At 39.7% G+C, this 26600-nt stretch overlaps 1 protein-coding gene across 6 annotated transcripts in view; it reads right to left on the bottom strand.

The window, feature by feature from the left end:
• The window catches only part of Ssh2 (slingshot protein phosphatase 2), a 198489-nt gene that overhangs the window by 84075 nt on the left and 87814 nt on the right, over positions 1-26600 (bottom strand). For 2 of the 6 annotated variants that reach the window (XM_090350517.1, XM_090350518.1), the window contains exon 1: positions 23841-24112. The exons of the other annotated variants lie outside the window; for them this stretch is intronic. In XM_090350517.1, coding sequence (XP_090206643.1) covers positions 23841-23968 — 128 coding nt within the window. In that variant the 5' untranslated portion in view covers positions 23969-24112. Of the gene's footprint in view, positions 1-23840; positions 24113-26600 lie in introns of those variants that run through there. 6 annotated transcript variants of the gene reach the window in all.

The raw sequence follows: 26600 nt of genomic DNA, 5'->3' as shown, positions 1-26600 counted from the left end.
GGCTTAGCAGTAGAGTGCTCGCCTAGCATGCACAAAGCCCTGGGTTCGATTCCTCAGTACCACATAACACAGAAAAAGCCAGAAGTGATTCTGTGGCTCAAGTGGTAGAGCACTAGCCTTGAGAAAAAAAAAAGCCCAAGAACAGTGCCCAGACCCTGAGTTCAAACCCCAGGGTTGAAAAGAGAAAGAAAGAAAAAAAAAGAATATTTATTGCCCCCTCCAGAAGGAATAGGAGTAAGAACTTTTTTTTTTCCTTCAGTGAAGTTCATCATCCTGGAGCCTGGATAGATTTAACTTGAAAGGGAGGGATGGAGAATAACCACAATCTCATTTGTATCATGAAAGAGTAGATAGTGGAATAGCAGGCCACCTCTTCTCAGGAGGTAGACCTATACAGGAGGATTGTGGCTGGAAGATAGTCTTAGGAAAGAAAAGGGAGTCTATCTCAATCACAGTCACACAGGAGGCAAGGGAAGAAGGATCTCAGTCTGAGGTTGGCCCTGGGCAAAAATGTAAGACCCAATCTGAAAAGTAACTAAAGCAAAAACAGCTATATTCATGGTTCAAGTGGTAGAGAATCTGCCTAGCATACACCAGGCTAGGAATTTAAACCCTTGTGTTAAAATAAAAAAGAAGAAAAAAAGATGGGAGAGGCAAGCAGGGTACTAATCTTGAAGTGTCAAATAGTGGTAGCCAAGAAATTTGAACTTTATCTTTAGCATAGGAGAGAGCCAGAGTTTATAGTTCTAGAAAGAGTTCTGTAAACTAAAGTGGAGATGGACTATAAGGTAGGGGTGAGAGAAATAGGAAAAGATATATTACCTTTGCAAGAGGAAAGGTAGTTTGATTTGAGGCATGAAGAGAAAACAGATATGGGTTGTTTGTTTACTTTGCTTTCTGGTACCAAGGAAAACTTAGTCCATGAAGTAATTCCAATTGCAAGGAAAAAAACTCCAGAAAAATGATCTGATATATGCAAATTCCTTCCACTCAGAAATGCTTTCTCCCTTTTCATTCCTTCCGACTCCTATAACAGGTTTTTGCTTTTAGTAAATATCAGTATTTTAAACCTCTTATACTGGAAGGTTAAAAAAAAAAAAGAGAAGTGTACTTATGTGGCTATCAACTTTTTATAGCATCTGCCTTTGCCCAAACTTTTCTCAAAATAGAATTTTCACACCATCTCAATTTTCTCTGAAATGATACTTTGGATATCAAATAGGCCTGAACCCATCTGCTAGCTGCCAAACAATCAATCTAGATGAACCAGGGATCTTTATAAGCAATTCTTCCTTGAGTCACTTTGTTATCACACATGTCTATATCATTTCCTGCCAGGCATCAAGAAAAAACATCTAAAAAGAATGGTTTAAAACAAAGCACTTCCCTCCTTCCTATCCCCATTCCACATATATGACACAATATACTGATGGGCTTTAGTTAAATTAAAAGACGATGCAACTCAGCTCTGAAATAACTATTTTAAACCAGTAACAAAATTTAGACTTCTGAATATATTAATAAGCAAAATAAAATCAGACACTTGAAGACAACTTCAGTCAAAAGAAAGCAAGTTTACAAATTCATCCACATTACACCGGACTAGGATGTTAGTGAACTGTACTGGTAAGAAGTAATCTCAAATTTCTCTGACTCAGCTAAGTCATTATTTTTTATAATTCTACTATCTATATTGTGAGAATCAAAGTAAAAGTATGACAACACACACACACACACACACACACAACATAAACTGCCATTTATTTTCACAAACAATTTTGATAATCAGAGTAGTTGGATTCAATTATCTTATTTCTTTCCTTTCTTTATTCCAGAAAGATAAGAAAATCTAAAGCACTCAAAATGCTGCTTAAGCAAGCAGAGTAGAAACTGAATAAAATATGAATACTGATTCTTTTATTGTCTAGTCTCACTAGCAGACTATTAAGGAATATCGATGTGAAGGCACTTTTCAGGAACTAAAAATTACCTCATCTCTAAAATCAGGAGTTATGTAAAACATGAGAATTAAAAGAGAACTTATATAAAACATGAACCACAGGCTATCCACAGAAAGGACTGGTAGAGTAAGTCTGGGGAATACAATTTGATCCAATTTATAACATCTTTGCTTGTTGAGACAGGGTCTCCTGTCTAGACCATCTTTGAACTCACTATGGAGCCTACTCTGAACTAGAACTCTGGGTCTTCCTCTAACCTTGCAAATGTTGGGATTGCAGAGGTATGCTACGTGTACATGTGTGTATTCCCACTCCAAGCTTCAGTTTATATCTTAGCTGTAGAAATATTATCATAATGTGATAACAGGTGACTATTTGCTTCCTTATGGGTGAAATATGAAAAATATAAGGTGGCTCTATCTCATTCAGTACAGTTACTTGAAAAGGGGATTTACACTGGAAATCCATAATATCCCTAAATATTTCCTTTCCATCCATCAGGCCCTTTTTCCCTTCATGGAACTGGGATTTGAACTAATATCCACATTTCTTTTTTGCTATATTTTTTCAGTAAGGTCTCACATCGATCACTGATGCAGGACTCAAACTTTGATTCTCCTACTTATGACTCTTATGTACCTAGAATATCAGGTTTATGATACTATTGGCTTCTTTGTTGAGATAGAAGTCCACTAACTTTTCCCCAGAACTGAATGTGAATCGTTATCCTTCTGATCTCTACTTTCTGAGTAGCTGGGATATAGGCATAAGCCACCATATCTGGCCCGATTATTATTTATTTATTTAGTAGTTGTACAAAGGGGTTACAATCCCACAAAGTCAAGTTAGGAGTCCCTCAAGTTATATAGTTCATTTTTTATATAATGTACATTGAATATAATGACTACATTTATTTACACTCACTCCCTCCATTCTTGGGCCTTCCTTTTGCCCACCTCCCAATGTATGTTTCCATTTCCTGCAATTCATTTTGAAAATACATTAATTGTTCAGAGGAGTTATGTGTTTGGATTCCTCCTTCAAGTATGTTTTCTTTTGTTTGTATGTATGTGTTGTTGCTGTCTTTACTGGTACTAGGATTCAGGGTCTCAGGCTTGCTCATCTTGCTTGCTCAAGGTTAGTATTCTTACCAGTTGAGTCATGCCTCCACCCTGGCTCTTTGTCACTTGGAGGTGGAGTCTCATGGGCTTTTCTGCCAGTATTGGCTTCAAATTTCAGCCCTCTAGATCTCAGCCTCCTGAGTAACTAGGATTATAGGTGTGAATCACCAGTGCCTGGCTCAGGTTTGTTATATTTCTGAGCCAATCTCTCTTTAAGTTTCCAAGCTGGTATTCCAACTCATAATACTCCTGGCTCAGTCTCTCAGGTGCTTGGTTATAGTCCTGTGCCACTTCACCTATAGTGGGATACTTATGAGCCAATTTTTGGCAGTTTACAATTTCTCCAAGAGAAGGTTAGTATTCCACCTGCTTTGAAAAAAAAATGTAAGAGGGAAAAAAAGCATAGAATTGACAGATACATGAATTATGTAACAGAAGGAGAAAACCCAGATCTCAATTTTTTCATGGAACATTATAAAAACACATGTTTGATTTTAATAGGAATCCTAAAATGAAACTGCCATATTTCTATAAGCAAACTACCACAATTGGATTTTTTTCATAGCAGAAGAGATAAGATTTAAAAGAATGCTTTTATATGTCATGTCACACTGGGCTGGCTGGTTATTCCACAATGTGACTGACCATTTGGTTCAGCAACCAAATGGTTTATTTGTTTATTTCATCCCTGCTTCCACTGAATCTTTTCTGCAAATGGAATCCTATTCCTTCCCAGTGATGGTGAATTAACAAAGAAAAGGATGGGAAAGGAGATTTTCTTTCATATAAATTCTAATGGAGAGATAATTTTTGCTTCATAAAAGAGTAAAGCTCACTGATTCTAAGTGAGTCCTTCAGGAAAGCCATCTTTTTTTCTTTTTTGGGAGTAGGTTGTGAGGCTTGAACTATGGGTCTTGAACTCTTCAGCTCAAGGCTAGTTTTCCACCACTTGAGCCACAGCACCACTTCAGTTTTCTAGTGGTTAACTGGAGATAAGAGCAGCACACACGGCTCATACCTATAATCCTAGCTACCTAAGGAGGTTGAGATCTGAAGATTGCCCTTCAAAGCCAGCATGAGCACTAAAGTCCATCCATGAAACTCATCTTCAATTAACAACCAGAAAACTAGAAGTGGAACTATGGCTAAAGTTGTAGAGCGCTAACCTTGAGCTGAAGAGCTCAGGGACAGAGCCCAGGCTCTTCATGGGCTGGCTATAAACCTCTGTCTCAGCCTTCTGAGTGGCTAAGACTATGGGCATGAACCACTGGCTTGGCTCTCACCTTTCTTATTTATTTAAATACAATTGTAATACTAGTAGTGAAGATGAACAAAGGTCATTCTACTGTCTCTCTTAGTATCAGCAAAGTCCAGACCTCAGTATATTTAGAAAAGGTATGCATATTCCATTAAAGACTTAGTTCTAGACTTAGGCTCAGAGCAGAGGGGCTATTAGCTCACAGGGGAAAAGACACTAACAAGTATATTGATACATTCCTTGACAACCATCAGAACAATTAACATTCAATTCTGGATCATCTGGAATAGATACATAATATCTCTAAAATATACCGAGCAATTTCTAACATACATAACTCTGCTACAGCCAGGCAAAGTAATGAATACTTTTCAGGTAACTCACAGGCCAGCACTGCCTGCCATACCTTACTTAGTCTGGGACAAAGAGTTGTCAACAGGGCAAAAGTTCAGTTTAGTTTCCTGGGAACTAGAGCAAACAGGTTTTCCACTATAATATTACCAATTTTCAGACCCACCAAACTAGGCTATGGTTATGGAGCATCCTCTAGCAATCTCCTAGCTGACAATTAGCATGTAGGCAAAGAACTAAATGAAGACAAAGATGACTTATAGATTTCCTTGCCCTTATCCTCTACCCAATATGCTTACCAAACTTGAAAATTGTGTTAAGATGAATTCAGGCCATGGGAGTGGTATAGGTAATATAAAACACCTGTATGTGTGGTCATTCTAAAATGGTCTCTAAATCTGTAATCCAAAAGAAAGCATAAAAGAAACACTGAAAGAATACAGTTGCCCTCAAGACAAAGCTAAGAAAACCTCAATAATAGCCAGAAAATCTGAAACCTCCTCCAAATATCTGGGGGAAAATACATTTGAAGAATGTAGCAAGCATACTTCTGAAACCTAAGTGTAACAAAACAAAAATATGTTTATCTTCATTCAAAGGAAGCTGCACACTGCAGTTATGAACATTTCCACTCCAGGAAAGATAAGCAGAGGTTGGATATTTTCCCAAAGTCCTAGTGTTACTGAAGAGGTTGTGGAAATTGCTATGCATTTTTTATTTCAGATCAACAGTTAATGCAAAACAAAAAAAGGCAGTGAAAAACAAAAAGAAAAAAGTAAGATACTTGGTACCCTTTTCATTTCTACAATGATGTATTTCAATACCAGTTGCCAAACAACATACACTTTATACACAATACTAATACATTTACATCCTAGTATCTACATCTAAACTCAAAGCTATATAAAAAAGTTCAGTATTTCAAAAGGATGATATATATATATATTTTTTTTTCTTTTTTTTTGCCAGTACTGGGACTTGGAAGGCAGGGCCTGGGCACTGTCCCTGAGCTTCTTTTGCAAAGCTAGTACTCTACCACTTGAGCCACAGCACCATTTCTGGCTTTTTCTGTGAATGTGGTACTGAGTAATCGAACCCGGGGCTTCATACATGCTAGGTAAGCCCTCTACCACTAAGCCCACATTCCCAGCCCTCATTTTTTTTTTTAAACTCACTTACTTTCACTGTATTAAAAACTTGGTGAAAATGACAGGAGTTGTAGCTCATTGGTACGAATGCATCCTAATATATTCAAGAGCCTATGTTTGAATTCTGGCACAATAAGAAAACAACCAACCAAATAAACTTCAGTGGTGGGGCTTGAACTCAGAGCCTGAGTGTTGTCCCTGAGCTTTTTCATTCAAGGCTAGCATTCTACCACTTTGAGCCATAGCACCATTTCTGGTTTTCTGGTAATTAACTGAAGATAAGAGTCTCACAGACTTTTCTGCGTGAGCTGGCTTTGAGTAGCTAGTATTACAGGCACGAGCCTCCAGTGCCTCACTAGTTATGGTCCTTTCTCCAGAAAACATTAATGCACTTGGGGGCTGGGAGTGTGGCCTAGTGGTAGAATGCTTGCCTAGCATGCATGAAGACCCGGGTTCAATTCTGCCGTACCACATACTCAGAAAAAGTCAGAAGTGGTGTTATGGCTCAAGTGCTAGACTAGCCCTGAGAAAGCCCAAGTACAATGCTCAGGCCCTAAGCTCAAGCCCAGGACTGCCCCCCCCCCAAATTAATGCACTGATCTTCTACGGTTCCTTTTTTCAAATTAGTTTTGTATATTCATGAATTTCCTAGTCTAAAAGTGAGGACTAAAGGGACCAGGTAATTAATTGCCCTAAAAAAAATAACAAGCAAGCTGGGAGCAGTGGCTCACACCTGTAATTCTAGCTACTCAGGAGGCTGGGATCTGAGGATCAAGGTTAAAAGCCAGCTGGGCACTAAAAAAATCTGTGAGACTCTTATCGCCCATTAACCACTAGAAAACTGTAATGGCACTATGGCTCAAGTGATAGAGCACTAGCCTTGAGCTTGAGCTGAAGAGCTCAGGGACAGCGCTCAGGGCCCACAGTTCAACCCTCATGACTGACAAAAAAAACAAAAATAAAACAAGCGTCTAGGAATTAACAACCTCCCCACTACTTTCTTTCACATTTTAGGAGATAGCAGGTCAACTTAACAAGAGGCAAACAATGATTTATAATTTTGAAACCGGAGGAAACACAAATAAGGTTTAGAAATATTTCTAAGGATCTTCTTTGCCCTCTTAAAGCATACAATCTTTGCCCTCTTAAAGCATACAATAGGCAAACTGTACAGACTATCCCTCAAACTGTCTCCTCTCTCAAATTTTGAAAATTCCTCTATAATGACTATTTTTATATTACAAAGATTTCCAAGTAGCTGGGACCAATGGCTCATGCCTGTAATTCTAGCTACTCAGGAGGCTGAGATCTGAGGATCGAGGTTTAAAGCCATCCTGCGCACTGAATATTAAGAGACTCTTATCTCTAATAAATCACTAGAAAAGGGGAAGTGGTGCTGTGGCTCCAGGGGTAAGGTGGTAGCCTTGAGCTGAAGAACTCAGGGACAATGCCCAAGCCCAGAGTTCAAGCCCCATGACCCACCAAAAACAGAGAAAAAAGAAAAAAATATATTTCCAAGCATTTACTGAAACCCTATGGTATTATGATATAACGGGAGATCAGTGCTATAAAGGATTATGAACAAGATTTGAAAATTACTAAAATTAATCTGATCATCAAATCTTTTTTATTTCCTGAACCTGTTGGATACTTCAGACATCTTAATAACCACCCCCCGAGCATAGCGTTCAATTACAGTACTTCTTTTCTAACAGTGAGAGAAATCTAAGATGCCCAATGCATTAACATTGCTGTATGCAGTAAGTGATTCAGCATGAAAGGAAAGGATTAGATTTACAGCTATCCTAGTTTAAAGTTTTATAACTCATGTTACATAGGAAAGCAGATTAAACATAAGGTATAATACTATGCTTACTACAAACATCAATGCAGGTAACAGTTAACAATTCTCATCCATTGTGACAATGTCTATAAATATAGTTAAAAACTGATTTATACATTTACCCTAAATGATTTCAATTTGTGATCAAACCACAGTTTAAAATTTCCTGATTATTTTCTCTTAAAAATACCCTCAATTCTGGCTTAACTTTTTTCTTAGAGATATATCAGTGACTAAGGCTTTTTTTTTTCATTTTTAGTTATTTATACTCTGGAACATCTAAGTTCTGAGAGCAACTGCTAATTCAAAAGACTGACACAGTTCCTGAGCTCTTCAACTCAAGGCTCTGGGACTTTTGTGCCCAGGCTGGATTTGAACTGCAATCCTCAGATCTCAGCCTCGTAAGTGGCTAGGATTACAAGCGTGAGCCACTGTGCAAAGCAACATTCACACAGAAGCCATCTCTGGAGCTTGATATCTTCAATAAAACCAAACAATTAAATCACACAAAATCATGCTCTTTAAAGAAGTTTTTTTTTCTTCAAAATTAATAGCTAGTGTGTTTTTTTCAGAGCTGAAGGGTTCAATATGATGAGTTTAGCATTTGCTGGGGTGTAATTCAGTTTTTGATTCCTGTAAACTCAAAGATTTCTCCCCCCTTAAAGCTATATTAACCCCACACTATTCACTTGGACCTTTGGACTTCTTATCAGTCACCTCTGGTCTTTGACAGCAGTTGGACTGGCCAAGTGCAAAAGTCCACTTTTCAGTGAACAAAGAGAAGAGCTCCGGGCAGAGATAGGATCTGAAGAGAAGGTGCCAAACTCATCCTCATTTGCAGCCGTACATACAGTATTGATGCCACTACAAAAAGGAAAACCCTAAAAGCAGTCTCCCTTTGCTGTGACTGAAAATACACACCCTTTCATTAAGAAAGCAGGTTGATTTCAGAGAAAGGTAGGTATCTAACACCACTGAAGCCGGTATACAACTTTGACACCTTTCTTCTTTTCTTTTTAAATAAAAAAGTTAATTCAGAGCCTCTAAGCTTGCTAGGCAAGTTTACTACTTCTTGAGGCATGCTGTCAGTCCATTTTGACTACCTTTGCTGGAGCTGTACCACCAGACCTGGTTCTCTCCATTCCATACTTTTTTTTTTTTTTTTGGTAAAATTTCTATAGACACCAATGAATTCTAATTAAACTTGCTGGTGATATCCAAATTAATTAAATATTTAAGAATCATACATTCTCCCATTCTTCTTTCTCTGTATTCATTAGTCATATAACCTAAACAATGGAAACTACTGGTTCAAGAATTTAAATGTATGTTCTCTGAAAAGTTAATCACATCAACTTGGTAAACTATGTCCACTGTTTCCTTCAAATATAGAAATTCTATCTTTGTAAGTATAGTCACTAATATTAACAAATATCTTGATTCCCTTTTAAAGTTTCAGTATCATTAGTAAAGCAGTACTATGGCAATTAGTAGTAGTATCTACTAATGATGCTTAAAATGTTCTAAAAAAAACACAATGAAAATTTGAAGGCCTCAGTTCATTTGCCCAGGCCCTAATTAAGCAAGGTGGTTTGCTTATTTATTGAATCTAAAATGGTTTACTTAACTATTGCGTCTAAAATGGTAATTTTAGAATAAAATGAAAATGTGAGAGGCAAAACTAAATTGATAAACATTACATATATGCTAAAAAATATCTTGAGCCAACTGGTCCTAAGTTCAAATCTCAATACCAACACCACCACCAACATAAAGAAAAAAATATGTACGTGTATATCTACCATATATCTTACTGTAAGGGTCAACAGGTTTTTCTCTCCACTAAACAACTTTAATATATGGGGGGTGAGGGGTTGAGGAGCGGTCATCACCCAGCTAAGACCAGAAAGGACCCAGAGAAGAGCATCTCAACATCTCTTGTGGCTTGAGGAGCTGTGTTTTGGCTATTTGCCTTACATCTAGATGGATTGTCCAGATCCATGACAGTTCAATGAGACCTGAGTGGCCCTGAGGCTCTGAACCCTCTCTCTAACAAAGGAGGGGTCAAAGGGAAGGAATTGAATGTCTACTTGCTGCGCTAAAATTAAAAAAAAAAAACCAAAAAACAAACAAACAAAAAAACCCAAAAACAGTTAAGCCAGGGCCGGGAGTTTCACCTACTGGTAGAGTGCTTGCCTAGCATGCATGAAGATCTGGGTTCAATTCCTTGCTACCACCACATACACAGAAAAAAGCCTGAAGTAGTGCTGTGGCTCAAGTGGTAGAGCGCTAGCCATTATTTGTAACCAGGGCATTAAACTGGCAACCAACCAAGTCAATAAAAGCAAGGAAAAGTAGCATTCAGCACATCTGTCTCTTAATAGCTCATTCTACTATAACTTTGCATATGTAACAATATTGGAGCTTAGAGTAAGGGTATCTTATTCTGTCTACTTTGTTCATGGTTGGTACTCTACCACTAAAGCCACACTTCTAGTTCTTGATTCTTGATTCTTGCTGGTTAACTGGAGATGAGTCTCTCCGATTTGTTTTCCTTGGCCAATTTACAGCACTGATTCTCAGATTTCAGCCACCTGAGGAATTAGGACTCTATGTGTGTGCCACTAGTGCCTGGCACACTATCACAAAGCCCTCTGTGCCATGTGAACCACCTTGCCTATAACTTGATGTTGGTGAAATAAAATCAAGAGCCAAGCACTTGGAAGAATCAGAAAAAGATTTTTGATTACCTGAAAGTGCTTCCTCCCACTTTCTTTTTAAACTATAACAGCTAGTAAATAGTTTAGTGATTTCTGTTCTTATACTATTTGTAAGAACCTTATGTTGTTATTCAAGTCTAATTTAGTACTGACTCAATAGTAACAAACTTGCAAAAGTGGCAACCTTCCTTAAAAAGTTATGAAAAATCTGCAAATGCTGGTTGTTGTGCTGAATAGCCAATGGTTATCTGATCAAACCTTCTCTATTTTATTTATTAAAAATATGCTTATAGGGGCCGGGAGTTTGGCCTAGTGGTTAAAGTGCTTGCCTAGCATGCATGAAGACCTGGGTTCGATTCCTCGGTACCACATACATAGAAAAAAAGCCGGAAGTGGGGCTGAGGCTCAAGTGGTAGAGCTCTAGCCTTGAGAAGATCCAAGGACAGTGCTCAGGCCCTGAGCTCAAGCCCAGGACTGGCAAAAAAAAAAAATGCTTATAGCAATTTTCTAAACTATTTGTCTACCTAAGAGCCTCTCTGGGTTTTTCTTACCATAAACAATATCAATCATTTATTGAAAAATATCTATGTGAAAGAAGGTCATTAGCATGCTACAGTAGTATTCCCCTACCCTCCCTCTTCTCCCCCCCACCCATCTTTCAAGTATCCTTTACAACTGCATATACAAATTAGGACATTTAAGATGGACAAAAATACAGGTTGAATTCTTAGTTCAAATCCTACTGTATTAAACTTTCTCCTAATTGGTTCATTTAAATGACGCTCAATCACACAATTCACCTAACACTTTATGGCCTACAAATTGTACTCTGACTCATTCTTTCATGACATGTGTTATTTCAATACAATGAGCATCCTGACTGGAGGAAATATGCCTTTTACTATACGTTTATCTCCCATCCTTCACACAAAATAGGTGCAACTATGACAATAAAATTACAGAATTTTTACCTATATTCTACCTTTCTCCTAAAAACTTGTCTCATGTCAAAAAAAGCAAAAACTGAAATAATATTAGCTATTGTTTTCTGAGTGCTTACTGTCAGTACTAACAAATACTATATATTTAAACCTTCCATGTATACATGTTTCATTTATTCTTTTTTGTGTGTGTGCAGATTCTGGGGCTTGAGCTTTTGCTTAGCTTTTTCACTCAAGGCTGGTATTCTACTACTTGAACCTATATCCACTCACAACTTCACAACTTTTGTTTGTTTGTTGTTTTTTTGTCAGTCGTGGGCTTGAGCTCAGGGCTTGAGCACTGTCCTTGGACTTTCTCAAGGCTAGAGCTCTACCATTTGAGCCTCAGCACCGCTTCTGGCCTTTTCTCTGTGGTATTGAGGAATCCAACCTGGGTGGGTCTTCATGCATGCTAGGCAAACACCCTACCACTAGGCGAAACTCCCGGCCCCTTATTTATTCTTATTGTTGTTGCTATTTTGTGCCAGCTCTGGGGCTTGCACTAAGGGCCTGGTTGCTGTCTCTTAGCTTTTTTGCTCAAGGCTGGTGCTCTACGACTTGAGCTCTACTCTCTGCTCTATTCTCAACTTTTTGGTGGTTCAATGAAGATTAGAGTTTCACTGCCTTTCCTGCTCTGGTTGGCTTCAAACTGGAATTCTAAGATCTCAGCTTCCTGAGTAACCAGAATTATAGGCATGGACCACTGGAACCAGCTTATAAATTTCATTTTAGAGATGAGGAACCTAAGGCTTAAGATAGTTATGTAATATATAACATGGCCACATAGGCAGTAAATGGCAAACTCTCAATCTCTTTCATCCCAGGTACTACATTATTACTATTTGGAACAAGAACAAAAGACAAACAGCTATACTGAATATGTGACCCAAAGAATCATCTGAGAGGGTTGTTTTTTGTTTAATTTTTTGTTTTAGAAGACAAAATGTTTATGGAATGAGATATTTTAAGAATTAGTGAGAGGGTGAGCTGGGAGTTTGGCCTAGTGGTATCAGTGCTTGCCTAGCATATACAAAGACCCAGGTTCAATTCCTTAGTAGCACATACATAGAAAAAGCTGGAAGTAGTGTTGTGGTCTCATAGCCTTGAGAAAGCCCAAGGACAGGCTGGAGCTTAGCCTAGTGGTAAAGTGCTCGCCTAGCATACATGAAGCCCTGGGTTCGATTCCTGGTGTCACACAGAAAAAGCCAGAAATGATCTGTGGCTCAAGTGGTAGAGCATTGGCCTTGAGCAAGGACAATGCTCAGACCCTGAGTTCAAGCGCCAGGACTGAAAAAAGTAAATTGGTGAGACCGTACTGAGGTAGGTCTGCAGATTTCAAAGAGGCTCAGTTTAACTCATTGAATCTATTTACACAGAGAAATTTACACTGATAACACATACCTCATTGATAAGTTCACCAACCAGAGGTCTCCACAAAAATATAAATATGATGAAAAAAAAAGTTTGCCAGGCTTAGCTACTCAGGAGCCTAAGATGAGGATCTTGGTTTAAAGCTAGCTGGGGCACTAAAGACCTTGACTGAGACTCTTATCTCCAATTAATCACTAGAAAACTGGAAGCGGTGCTGTGGCTCCAGAGATAGGATGGTAGGCTTGAGCTGAAGAGCTCAGGGACAGGGCCCAGGCCCAGAGTTCAAGTCCCAGGACCGACCCCCCCCCCCAAAAAAGGTGAGAAAATCAACTAAGAATTCTACTAGGCATTGAAATCAAGTAAGAGTTCAGCAAAGTGCTTTCATAAAAAAGTAAGTTTTACTACATACCTACAGTGACTAATTAGAAAACAAGGGAAAGCAGAGCTTACAAGAGCAAGAAAACAAAACCTAAACTGCTTATGAATATATCTGCTAATAAAGTTGTAATTACCATATCAGAAAAACTATAAAATTTAAACAAAGCACATTTAAAAAGCAGTGAATAGGCAGACATTTCCTCATTGGGATGGTTCATTTCATAAAACCATTATTTTTCTCCACAAGTAATTTGGTAAAATTTCAAAGTACAAATAGGAGTTTTTGGTTTTATTTATTATTATTATTATTATTATTATTATTATTATTATTATTTTGCTAGTCCTGGGGCTTGAACTCAGGGCCTGGGCACTGTTCTTTGACACTTTTTTTTTGGCTCAAGGCTAGTGCTCTGCCACTTGAACCACAGCACCACTTCCGACTCTTTCTGCATATGAGGTGCCGAGAAATTGAACCCAGAGCTTTGTGCATGCTAGGCAAGCAGTCTACTACTCCCGGCCCCAAATAGGAGTTTTTGAAAGTGGATCAAGCTGAAACTAAGACAAAGAACACAAAATAAGACTAGCTAGACATTAAAAAAAAGTGGGCTAGAAATGTGGCTTGGTAGTAGAGTGTCAGACTAGCATGCATGAAGCTCTGGGTTCAATTCCTCAGTACCACATAAACAGAAAAAGCCAGAAGTGGTGCTGTGGCTCAAGTGGTAGAGCACTAATTTTCAGTAAAAGAAACTCAGGGACAGTACCTTGGCCTTGAGTTTAAGACCCATGACTGGCAAAAAAAAAAGGGGGGGAAGGGGACAGGTGGGTAGTCTAATGATAGAGTGATTGCCTAGCGTGCACTAAAACCAGGGTTTGATTCCTTGGTACCACATACACAGAAAAAGCCAGAAGTGGTACTGTGGCTCAATTGGTAGAGCATTAGGTGTTAGGAGCCAGAGTGTGGAGTCCGACTGTCCCATGAATCTGCATCACTAAGATAACCACATAAAGAAGTGAGCTGTCATGTATGACACCATGCCTATAAATTTTTTTTCTTTTATTTTTTATTAGAGAATTTATTAACGTTGATTTTTACATAATATTTTAAATGACAAGTTTAACAAACAAGTGTTCAAGGAGGGAATCTCTATTTACAATCACTGGGACTTAGTATTTAGAACCTAATCAAATTAGGCTAAAGGTTTGTATGTCATAGAAACATATTAATTTATGAAATAAAACATTATGTCTATAGAGTCATAAGTTTTTTTAAAAATATTTTTATTGTAATTAATAAAAGGGTTACATGATATTTGCCAGATAAAGTCATAGGTTTTTATGTCTATATAGTTATGTTTATATTTCCATTATCATGTCCATAGCTTTGGGTATGCATTTATTGAGTCCTCACTCTTGTACTCTTTGGATTTAATAGCCACATATTTGTTCCTTAGGTCTTGACTTGTCTCACTCAACATGATTTGCTCTAGATTCATCCACTTCCCTGCGAATGCCATCATTTTATCTTGTCTGTTGGCTATGTAGAATTCCATTGTGTACATATACCACATTTTCTGTATCCATTCATCTGCAGTAGGGCATCTGGATTGTTTCCATTGCCTGCCTATTGTGAATAGTGCAGAGATGAACATAGCTGAGCTGGTGTCCTTATAATATCCTGGGTCATGATGTTCAGGATAGATGCCCAGAAGTGGTACGGCGGGATCGTAGGGAAGGTCTATTTTCAGTTCTTTTTTTATTGTAATTAATAATAGGGTTACATGATATTTGCCAGATAGGAGGTGCATTGATTCACATACATTGATACCCTTTCACATGTCTTAGTATTTTTTCACATGTCTTGGTCTATTTTCAGTTCTTTAAGAAACCTCCACACTGCTTTCCAGAGTGCATGCCTATAAATTTTGAGCTATACTGCCAGTATTGTGAACTTCCTGACTGTATTGATTTATTGCTTTATCTTTCTGTTGAGACTTGATTACCATTTGGTACAAATGTGCTATTACTTTATCACCTTCTGCTTAATTGATCTGAGACCTGATTACCATTTGGTGCTAATGTAACTCCTGGTAGTTCCCTGGTTTCAAGAAAATATATAAGACTGGATTTAGAAATAAACGGTGCTACAGTCTTAAGCTCGTAGCCTTCCTGGGCTGCTGACTTGGGCTGTAGTCCTCCTGGCCCCATCTGTCTGTCGCTTGTCTATTTCTTTTCCATGCCTTCACCCCCTAAATCAGGAATCCCAGTTCGCTGCCAGTTGGCCCTGGCAACTAACCTTGAGAAAACCCAAGCACAGGGTCCAGGCCCTAAAGTCAAGTCCCAGTACTGGCACCAAAAAAAAAAAAAAAAAAAAAAAAAAGCAATCAGATACATCTTGACCTAAGAAATGTGAAAGTATCCACTAAATCTGTAATTAAAAACAGTGTAATATACAAGTAGGTCTCAACCTGACTTTCAGTGTCTCATACTTGTAATCCTAGCTCTTCAGAAGGCTGAGATCTAAGGACTGAGGTTCAAAGCCACAGCAGGCAGGAAAGTCTGTGAGACTTTTATCTCCAATTAACTGCTAGAAAACCGAAGTGGCTCTATGCCTCACAGTGGTAGAGCATTGGCCTTGAGCAAAAGCTTAGGGACACTACACAGAGCCTGAGTTCAAGTCCCATGACGAATTAAAAAAAAATGTAGGCCTCAAGATGCGTGAATACATGTATATGTATACAAACACGTATACACACATACACACAGTTCAAATCAATGAGTGGGTATATATATGATATTGGAATTAAGCATTGATAAAAGGTTAAGTCATATTCTTCTCAGTATAAAAAAATTCCAGATGTTTAATGAGTTAAGTATTTAAAAAACAGAAATGTGATTAAAAGTATATTTCATACTCCTGAGGAAGATTTTTTTTGATGTCTGTTCAAGCTAGCCCTTGCAGATAAAACTGAATGACTTATTTTGGTACTGTCCCTGGGGTTTGAATACAGGGCCTGGGTGCTATTCCCTGAGCTTTATTGCTCAAGGTCAGCATTCTACCACTTGAGCCATAGTTCCACTTCTGGCATTTTAGTAGTTAATTGGAAACTAAAACTATCAAAGACTTTTTCTGCTGGAGCTGGCTTTGTGATGATCCTCAGATTCAGCCTCCTGAATAGCTAGAATTACAGGTGTGAGCTGGGGGGCCTTGGCTAGAAAGTTTTTTGCTGTTGTTTCTTTTAACCAGTCCTGAGCTTTTAGCTCAGGATCAGAGCACTGTCTTTGGGCTTTCTCAAGGCTAGAGTTTTACCACTTGAGCCACAGCACCATTTCCAGTTTTTTCTATGTATATGGTACCAAGGAATCGACCCCGGGTTTTCATGCATGCTAGGCAAGCACTCTACCACTAGGCCAAACTCTCCCCCTCCCCCCCCCCCCGCACTCCTGCCCCCATCCTTTTTTTTTTTTTTTGCCAGTCCTGGGCTTGAGCTCAGGGCCTGAGCACTGTCCTTGGACTTTCTCAAAGCTAGAGTTCTACCACTTGAGCCTCAGCACCATTTCCGGCTTTTTTCTATGTATGTGGTACCGAGGAATAGAACCCGGGTCTTCGTGCATTCGAGGCAAGTACTCTACCACTAGGCCAAACTCCTGGCCCTGTTTTTGTTTTTTTAAAGTAAGATACAAAACACTGAAAAAATAAGGTCAGATTTGACTACATAGAAATGGAAAAAAATTATAAGATATGAAGTTAAAATGCAAGCAACAAGTCGGAAGGAAGTATTTCTGTCACATAGTTAAGAGTATATGGACAGAATCATGAAAAAGGAGAAAAATGGCTAAAGGTTTGGCCCTGGGTTTATGCATGAGCATGAATATACACACATATATACAATCTTTAGGGCAATACTTAACTTACAGGTTTTTAAAATAAGGAACATGAGATGATATGCATAGTACTGGAAATAGAGTCTGTCACAGAGTAGGAGCTCAGCAAAAAATCAGCCACTATTTTCAAGGCCAGAGTCCTACCACTTGAGCTACAGCACCACTTTCAGCTTTTTTTATGTATGTGGTACGGAGGAATTAAACCTGGGTCTTTGTGCATGCTAGGCAAGCACTCTACCACTAGGCCAAAGTCCTGGCCTAGACTCTTGAAGTACTGGTGGGAAAATCAAATTGGCGAAGTCTGTTTGAAAAGCAATTTGGCAAGTCAAGTGTGATGGCATGTGTTATAGTAATCAGCACTCAGGAGGCAGAAGCAGAAGCACTGCTTGAGTTCAGGGACACTCTGGGGTACATAGCTATCTCAAAAAACAAAAACAAAGAAAGGGCAATTTGGTATTAATGCATCAACATTTTAACATAGATACCAATAGACCCAGAAATTCACGTAATATATATTTGCATTACTTACATTTTTACATATACATAAAGTTTTGGAGATCAATTTAGTTGCTTATTAAAATTCTTCATTGACAAGTTAAAAATACATTTTGTGATTATTATAGTAGAAAGGAGATATCATAATGCTACAACAATGGCATAACCACCAGTAAAATGCATCAACTATTCTATAATTTCATTCACTCAAATATGTGTACAAAAACACATTCGTACACACAGACATACCTCACTGTTAAAAGTCAAGAAATCACAAAGAGGAAGTGGAGCTGTGGCTCAAGAGGTAAAGGGCCAAGTGAGAGCAAGAGTCTTAGTTCAAGCCCCAGTACTGGCAGACAGGCAGAAGGCAGGCAAGCAGACAGAGACAGACACACAGACACAGACAGACAGACAGACAGACAGACACACACACACACACACACACACACACACGCACACACGTACACACAAAAAGGAAAGAAAAAGAAATCCCAAAGAGCCTATGAAATTACCAAAATAGTTATCCAAAAGCTAAACTGTAAAGGCCATGAACTTTTCTTGATAGGACAGCCTCTAGGATCTCATTCTGGCCTATTTATTCTTTGACCCAATTCTCATGGCATTTGTTACTTATTTCTAAACACAAATCTGAGGCAGTAAATATTTCCTTTTTGAATTTACTGCCTCAGATTTGTGTTTAGAAATAAGTAACAAATGCATGCGACCTTACAGGGTTAAAGAATAACTCCAGGCTAGAATCGAGATCACGTCAGGTAGCTCTTCTCCTATAACAGAAAAGTTCCTGGCCTTTCCAGTTTAGCTTTTGGATTAAACCTATTTTGTAATTCTCATCGGCTCTTCTGGGATTCTTTTTCTTTCTTTTTTTTTTTTTTTTTAAGCAGTGTCTTACTACACTGTCCAGTATGGCTTCAAACTTTCAATCTTCCTAATTACCTCTTTGGTCTTACAGGCATGACATGCCACTCTACCCTTGTGTGCACTGCTCTAAATCTGAATCTCTTAGCCCCGTTAGTCATGGCTATTTTCTTTTCTGGTACCACATGAAATACATCAGTTAAAGGTTTAGAGTATTCAGGATTTGGAAATAACACTTCCCTTCAGAAAAGAAATCCTTAACCGTTGTTGAGATCATAGATTACTTTGAGAATCTGATTTTAAAATCTATATTTGTCTATATTGTTCATGTGCACTCAGGGAATTAACTAACATTTGGAAACTCAGCTATACCCCTATAAGTGACCATGGAACCCAAATTAAGAATTTTTGGTCAGATGCCAGTGGCTCATACCTATAATCCTTCCTATATACTTGGGAAGCTGAGATCTGAGAATTGCAGTTCAAAGCCAGCCCAGACAGTAGAGTTGGTGAGACTCTTATCTCCAAAAACTGAAAGTGGAGCTGTGGCTCAAGTGTTAGAGTGCTAACCTTGAAGAAAAAAAGCTCTGGGACAGCACTTAGGACCTGAATTTAAGTCCTGGGAACAGTGCATGCATGCAGACACAGACGCATAGGCAGACACATACACATACATACCCCAGTAACTTTTGCATGCAATTATGAAGTTAAATGTTTAAGTTCATAAATTTAAAATTTACTCAGAATGATCTCTAATAGCTTTTTATTTTTATTTTTTTTTGCCAGCACTGTCCTTGAACTTTCTCAAGGCAGTACCACTTCCGGCTTTTTTCCATGTATGTGGTACTGAGCAATCAAACCTGAGTCTTCGTGCATGCTAGGCAATCACTCTACCAATAGGCTAAACTCCCGGCCCCCTAACAGCTTTTTAATGATGAACTGGGAAATACTATAAATAAACATGACATCTAAAGCAACACTAGAAAGTACCATTTTGATATGAGTACTATAACAAACTTCTTTTAAGAAAAAAGTGAGCTGGAGTTGTAGCTCAGTGTAGAGTGCTTGCCTAGTTAGGTAGGTCCAATCCCTAGGATTGCAGGAAAAAAGTAAAGAGATTGGCAAATTGATCCTAAATTTGCCCAAGTAGCCTCACAAGCCTGTAATTTCAGCACTTAACAGCCCAAGATGTGGCAGTTTATCAGGTAGGTAGGTTGTCTATCTGTCTGTCTCCCCCCTTCTTCCTCCTTTCCCTCTCTCTCCTTCTTTCCTCCCCCATTCCTCCCCACCCTAGACCTTGCTGGTCCTGGCACTTGAATTAGGGATTTTGGGTGGTTAATTCAAGATAAAGACTTTCCTACCTGAACTGGCTTTGAACTGCAATCCTCAGATCTCAGCCTCCTGAGTAGCTAGGATTATAAGCATGACTCACCAATGCCCAGCACCCAGCTAAATTATCTCTTTCTTAATCCTAGCTACTGGGGAAGCTGAGATCTGAAGACGCCAGGCATATGCCAAAATGTCTTTTCATTTCTTTTGAAGGAGGGAGTGATGTAATTTTTTAAATTTTTTTTTGCCAGTCCTGGGCTTAAGCTCAGGGCCTGAGCACTAACCTTGGATTTTTCTCAAGGCTAGAACTCTACCACTTGAGCCTCAGCACCACTTCTGGCTTTTTCCTTGGTACCAAGGAATCGAACCCGGGTCTTCGTGCATGCTAGGCAAGCACTCTACCACTAGGCCAAACTCCTAGCCCCGTCCCTCTCATACTTTTGTCCCCATTTTCTCCCCCAACCTTTATTAATCATCTTTTCCCTCTTTCCCTTTCCTATTTCAAATAAACAAATAAATGTATATACAATATACCAGGTAGCAAAGTCAGATATAGTAACAATGTAAGATTAACCAAAGGGGGGAAAAGAGAAAAAAAATAACAGTACATCAAGAAGAACAATTACATAAGATAAAGCTCTTATTTCCATTTCATAGAGATATCCTTTCATATCCTATATGACCTTATGTACCTAGGCTTTCAGCTATACAATGATTATTATTTTTTTATTAAAGAATTTATTAACATTGATTTTTACATCATATTTTAAATGACAAGTTTAACAAACAAGTATTCAAGAAGGAAATCTCTCTATACAATCACTGGCACTTAGTTTTTAGAACATAATCAAAATTAGGCTAAGGGTTTGTATATAGTAGATATATATTAATTTATGAAATAAAACATTATGTCTATAGTCATAGGTTTTTATGTCTATGTAGTTATGTTTATATTTCCAATACCATGTCCATAGCATTGGGTATGCAAATATTGAGTCCTCGCTCTTGTATTGTTTGTATCTAATAGCCACATATTAAGGATACCATGCGCCTTTTGTTCCTTTGGTCTTGACTTGTCTCACTCAACATGATTCGCTCTAGATTCATCCACTTCCCTGCAAATGCCATTATTTTATCTTGTCTGTTGGCTATGTAAAATTCCATTGTATATGTATACCACATTTTCTGTATCCATTCGTCTGCAGTAGGGCATCTGGATTGTTTCCATCACCTGGCTATTGTGAATAGTGCAGAGATGAACATAGCTGAGCAGGTGTCCTTATAATATCTTGGGTTATGTTCAGGGTAGATGCCCAGAAGTGGTATGGCGGGATCGTTGGGAAGGTCAATTTTCAGTTCTTTAAGAAACCTTCACACTGCTTCCCAGAGTGGCTGAACTAATTTACAAACGAAGTGGTGTTATTTTGAGTCAGGAACTCACAGTAACCTTGGCTGACCTTTTACTTGAGATCCCATTGCTTCATGCTAGGATTACATGCCTAAATAGTGATTAAGAATATAGCCTTGGAAAATGATCTGGATTCTAAGGAAAGTTTCGTAGATTACTAACTATATGGCCTTGAGCAATTACTTCTCTACACCTGAAACTCATTACCAGCAAATAGGACTAGTTCACAGGACTGCGCCAATGATTAAATGAGATGCTATATATCAACCTCTCAGTACAGTGATAAGTGGTCAGTACATGGTGGATTATACCCATCTAATAGGGAGGTGAAGATTGGGAAGATCATAGTTTGAGATGAGCAAGGAGTAGGGGAAGAGGGAAATTTTGGAGTCCCCATCTTAATTAATAAGCCATATATATTGGTTCTCTCTGTGATCCTACCTATAAGGGAGGCCAGAGGTAGACGGATCAAAGCTGGACGCTGGCTCTGGAAAATACATCATATCCTATCTTAAAAAATGACTCAAGTAAAAAAATGCCCCGGGGGTGGGGGGGGGGTGAGGAGTTTGGCCTAGTGGTAGAGTGCTTGCCTAGCATGCACGAAGACCTGGGTTTGATTCCTTGGAAGTGGTTTTGAGGCTCTGGCCTTGAGAAAGTCCAAGGACAGTGCTTAGGCCCTGAGCTCAAGCCCAGGACTGGCAAAAAAAAAAAAAAAAAAAAAAAAAAAAAAAAAAGGCTGGGGCCACTGCTAAAATGATAAAGCACCTACATCACACTAATTCTTGAGTTCAAATCCCATTTTGTCCCCCAAAATGCAATGCCAGAGCTCACTATGTTTTAGCATGTGAAAAATTTCCCTCTTTTTAAAAGCTGATTATATGTACACATCATATTTTATCCATCTACATAGACACTTGGGTTGCACTGACTTCTTAACTTTTAAAGTATTGTTAATAATAATATTACTTTGAGATTAGTTATCTAGCTTTAGATTATTCACTCTTTCACTGTTTCTACCCTCCCTTAAAAAAAAGAAGATGCAAGTAAATGAGTTTACTTGTATAGAGTCTGCAGTATAGATCAATAGAATCATTCTTCCCTTCTGATTTTTTTTCTTTAAGGAACTATTAGAAAAAAAGACTAAACTCGCCAGGCTCAGCTCACACCTGTAATCTTAGCTACTCAGGAGGCTGAGATCTGAGGATCATGATTCAAAGTCAGCCCTGGGCACTAAAGTCCGGGAGACTCTCCAATTAACCACCAGAAAACTGGAAGTGGTGCTGTGGTTCAAGGTGTAGGGTGGTAGCCTTGAGCTGAAGAACCCAGGCACAGAGCTCAAGTCCCACAACTGAAAACAAAAGAGATGAAACTCAAATAAGTTTAATAGGATTTGTGAGAACAGGATAGTAAGCCATTAGCAAAAATAAATCAGGGGTAAAATTTGTTTATAAATCACTTTACATACTATTATCTCGACTTTTTCTTTTGGCCAGCCCTGGGCTTGAGTACAATGCCTGAGCACTGTCCTTGGACTTTCTCAAGGCTACAGCTCTACCACTTGAATCTCAGCACCACTTTTGGCTTTTTTCTATGTATGTGGTACCGAGAAATCCAACCCGGGTCTTTGTGCATGCTAGGCAAGCACTCTACCACTAGGCCAAAGTCCTGGTCCTCCCTGGTCTTTTAATGAGATAATGGAAAGTGGTCTTTTTTTTTGGTTTTTGGTTATTGCTGTTGGACATTAAAATTCCTTAAGGTGAAGACAGTATAGTAGTGTCCTTTTGGTAGGGAAAGTCTAAAGGAGAAAAAAAAATCTCTGCAAGGGACTCCTCAGAAGATCCTTTGGAAGGAAGGCCAAGACACTCTATGTAACTGAGGTTACTTTAGGTATTTAAAGTAACCTTAAATCATGCTACTGTTTAAAGGATGCAACCCGGGTAACTAGAGTTCCTTTACTTTGAGGTTTGTGACTGGCAGGCAAGATTAACCAACTACAAGCTTCAACACACACAGGTCTCACAAAGTGCTAAATCACAATGGAAGGGAATGACAATTACAGAGGCTTAAAAAATAGCGATGATTTGAAGATTCGCTTGAGTAGGGCACATTAGTGATTGAGAGTGCAGTGTAGGCTTGGCTTGTGAGCGAGTACTACAGATGGGCCGGTAAAAGAAAAGAATATGACAAAACAATCTAGTTCTCTGACCCATCTCCACACTACACCAGCGGGAAGGAAGAATGAACTACCTTCCTTTGTGTACACACCACCAGAAACTGAGAGCCACGCACAACCATAAAGCCACCACCACACAAAGTCGGTAACCAGCAGTGACCCGCGAAGCTCCCGGGATTCCGGCCTTCGGTGCCAACTCCGCCGACCACCCGCGACCCCTCGCGCGCGCCACACGGCTCGGCTGTCACTGGGCACCACAGACAACTTCTCTGCCACAACTCCGAACTCAGATCCCCTCAAAGGTTACCCAAGATTCTAAGGGAATCTTCCTCCCACTCACACCGGGGCAATTTCTGCCTCCGCCAATCACCCGGCCCCTCTATCGTGCTCGTCCAGCCCTGGAGCACAGCACCGCGGAGCTCGTCGGCTCAGCTTTCACCCGGGCTGGCAAGTTCGTTCCCCGGAACACAGGGGGCGCGGGGACCCCGGCCGGGCGGCGGAAAGCAAACTTTCTGAGCGTCCCCGGGGCGAGAAGGCGCCACTCACAGCTGGTTGATGGCGTTCTGCGAGATGACCGCGTTGGCGGAGAAGTACGGGATCATGTCCAGGCCACAGAGGCTGCAGGTGCAGGCGGGGGGCTCCTTCCTTTCGCCGGCCAAAGTGCTCAGGGTCATGGGACTGACTCAATAGGCGCCGCTCTGCATCCTGGCCCGGCCGGGCTCCCCCACGAGATGCCCAGGTCGGACTAAGCGCCTACGGGCGCTGTTTCCCGGCGGCCAGGCTGGGCCGGCCGGGTCGCGCGGAGGCAGCCGCCGAAGCCCAGGGGCTCGGCAGTGGAGTCCAGGCTGCAGGGCGCCTCCGGCAGCACGCCCCAACCAGCGTCCGGGGCGGGGCGCCCAGCGAGGGAGGGGCGGGAGTAGGAGGGCCTGGAGAACCAAAGAGGCCCGCCCTGCCGGCGCCCCGCCCGGGGATCAGCACCCACGCGGACCCCGAGGCGCAAGTGCGGGCCTGCAGAACCGGCGGCGGCGGCGGCCGGAAGACGCGGTGGCCCGCGGAAAGGTCTGTCCTGAGCCCCGCGCGAGAGGGAAAGGCTCTCAATTCTCTAAGGGGGAGATGTTTGACGAGAAGAGTGCCGCCCCTCAACATCTTTTGTGAATGACCTTAGCAAAAAGTTTAAAAGCCATATATTTGTAAGAGAAACGTTTATCAATGGCTTTCTTACATGCTGGGAAAATTCAGAGATATTACATACACAAATTGTATATGTAACCCTATCTGACATTGTCAATATCTGTAACCCTATAGGGTCTTTCTTAATCATCCTTATAGTTATACCCTTATATTTACAGATTTATTTGTAGTAGTCTTGGTTGCACATATGAACTGAAGAAATTTAACTTAAAAAATCCCCAAGTCCAAGCTGCACCCTAGACCAACCAAATTGGAACCTTGAGGGTTAGGATCTAGATCTATCTTTTGATGTTCCCTTTAGTTGATTCCAACATTCACTGAAATTCCTGGATGAGAAAGCAAGCAAGAGATTCCTCACTTTTCAGATGTGAGAACATTAACAGTCATCTATGTGGATGACTTCATTTATAAATGATGTAACCCAGACAAGAATCCAGGTTTTATGATTGATCTACAGCTTTTACCACCAACCAGTAGTCTTTGATGCCTTTGCTGAGGCCAGGTTACTTTCAACTCATCTAGCTGTGTCTTTCACCTGTCTAGGACTCACTCTTTCTAAAATGAAACTGCCCTAGTGAGTAGTTTATTTAGTAAAAGCTCCCTTATTCCTTGCTCTTCCAATGTCATATTGTATCTTCAGGCATCAGCATTTCTAGCATTTCTGAATAATTGACTAAAACATGTATCAGTGAAGCTGCTTCAGGTATTCAAGAGTCAGACATAATTCACTATAGGGGGGTGGGGGAATGGAAGAGAAGACAAAAACATGCACCCACTACCTGACAAATGTAACTGTAACCCCTCTATACATTAACTCAACAATAAAATACAATTTTTTAAAAAAAACTCAATATATTAGGACCAAGAAAAATGTTCAGGCTCATTTCCTATTGGAAAGCTTGGTGATTTTCAAAATGCTAATGCTTAATGTAAATACTTAAGACACAAAAAATCAATGCCTAAGCTGGGCTCAATAGCTCACACCTGTAATCCTCGCTACTCAAGAGATGAGATGTGAGGATCATGGTTCAAAGCCACCCCGGCACTAAAAAGTCTGTGAGACTTTTATCTCCAATTAACCACCCGAAAAGCAGGAGTGACACTTTTGCACAAGAGTAGGGTGGTAGCCTTGAGCTGAAGAGGTCAGGGACAACCCCAAGGCTCAGAGTTCAAGTTCCAGGACCGACAAAAAAAAAAAAAAAACCCTAAAATCATAATCCCTTTTGCTACTGGATCTAAAACTTAAAGGTGTTGCTGAGGCACCGAAGGACTTGAAAAACTTGCCAAGTCACGCTAGAAAGATAAATCAAGTTTTCTAGAGATCTGGTAAAAGGAAGGAACTATACTTCTTGGTGAAGTGAAGAGTTAATAGAAAGTCTGGGGCTTAGAGTTTCATCATCTGTATCTATCTCAGGGAAGAAAAAAATGTTTGAAGGATTTATTCAGGCTGTGTCAGCAGGCACCCAAATGGCAGTATAAGAAAAAAAAATCTGCTGATACACCCCAAAATAAATTGCTTAAAATATCTGGCTAACTTGCCAGTTTGAAACTTCTTCCAGCCTGTAATCTGTAATTCATTACAGTCTCCTGCTGTGATAAAAGGGGAGGAGCAGAAATTTTAGAACACTGTTAAGGTGAGTCCAGTTTCCTTCTCCAAACAACAGAGATGGGATTATACTGAAGTAAACACTAAATGATGCTGCTTAGGAAAGATGATAATATGGCAATCACCTGTCTGAAGAAAAATCCCACAGGAAATGTATATTACTGGATTCAAACTCATTATCTTTTGCATTTAAAATGATAGTGACAAAGATTTCATAGATATAGATTTCATAAATATGTATTCTTGTCTTTTATAAAAAGGTTCCTATAGTGATGTCCCAGAAATTCCTAGTCCTTTCATCTTTCCTTAGAAGACCTCTGTCAGTGTTCATTTAAGTAAGGAATTATGTTAACCCTCTATCCATCCCTTTTCAAAGGCTTTTCAAAGTTAAATTCTTATTTTGAACAGTGATATTTTGAACAGCTACTCAGGAGTCTGAGATCTGAGGATCTTGGCCCCGGGCACTACAAAGCCCACGAGATTGTTATCTCCAGTTAATCACCAGAAAA

The sequence above is a fragment of the Megascapheus bottae genome, chromosome 17 (genome assembly GCF_031878675.1).
Source record: "Megascapheus bottae isolate mThoBot1 chromosome 17, mThoBot2.hap1, whole genome shotgun sequence".
Classification (NCBI taxonomy): Eukaryota; Metazoa; Chordata; class Mammalia; order Rodentia; family Geomyidae; genus Megascapheus; species Megascapheus bottae.
The sequence above is the reverse complement of the archived record's forward strand: the minus strand, read 5'-3'. Positions and strand labels throughout refer to the sequence as shown.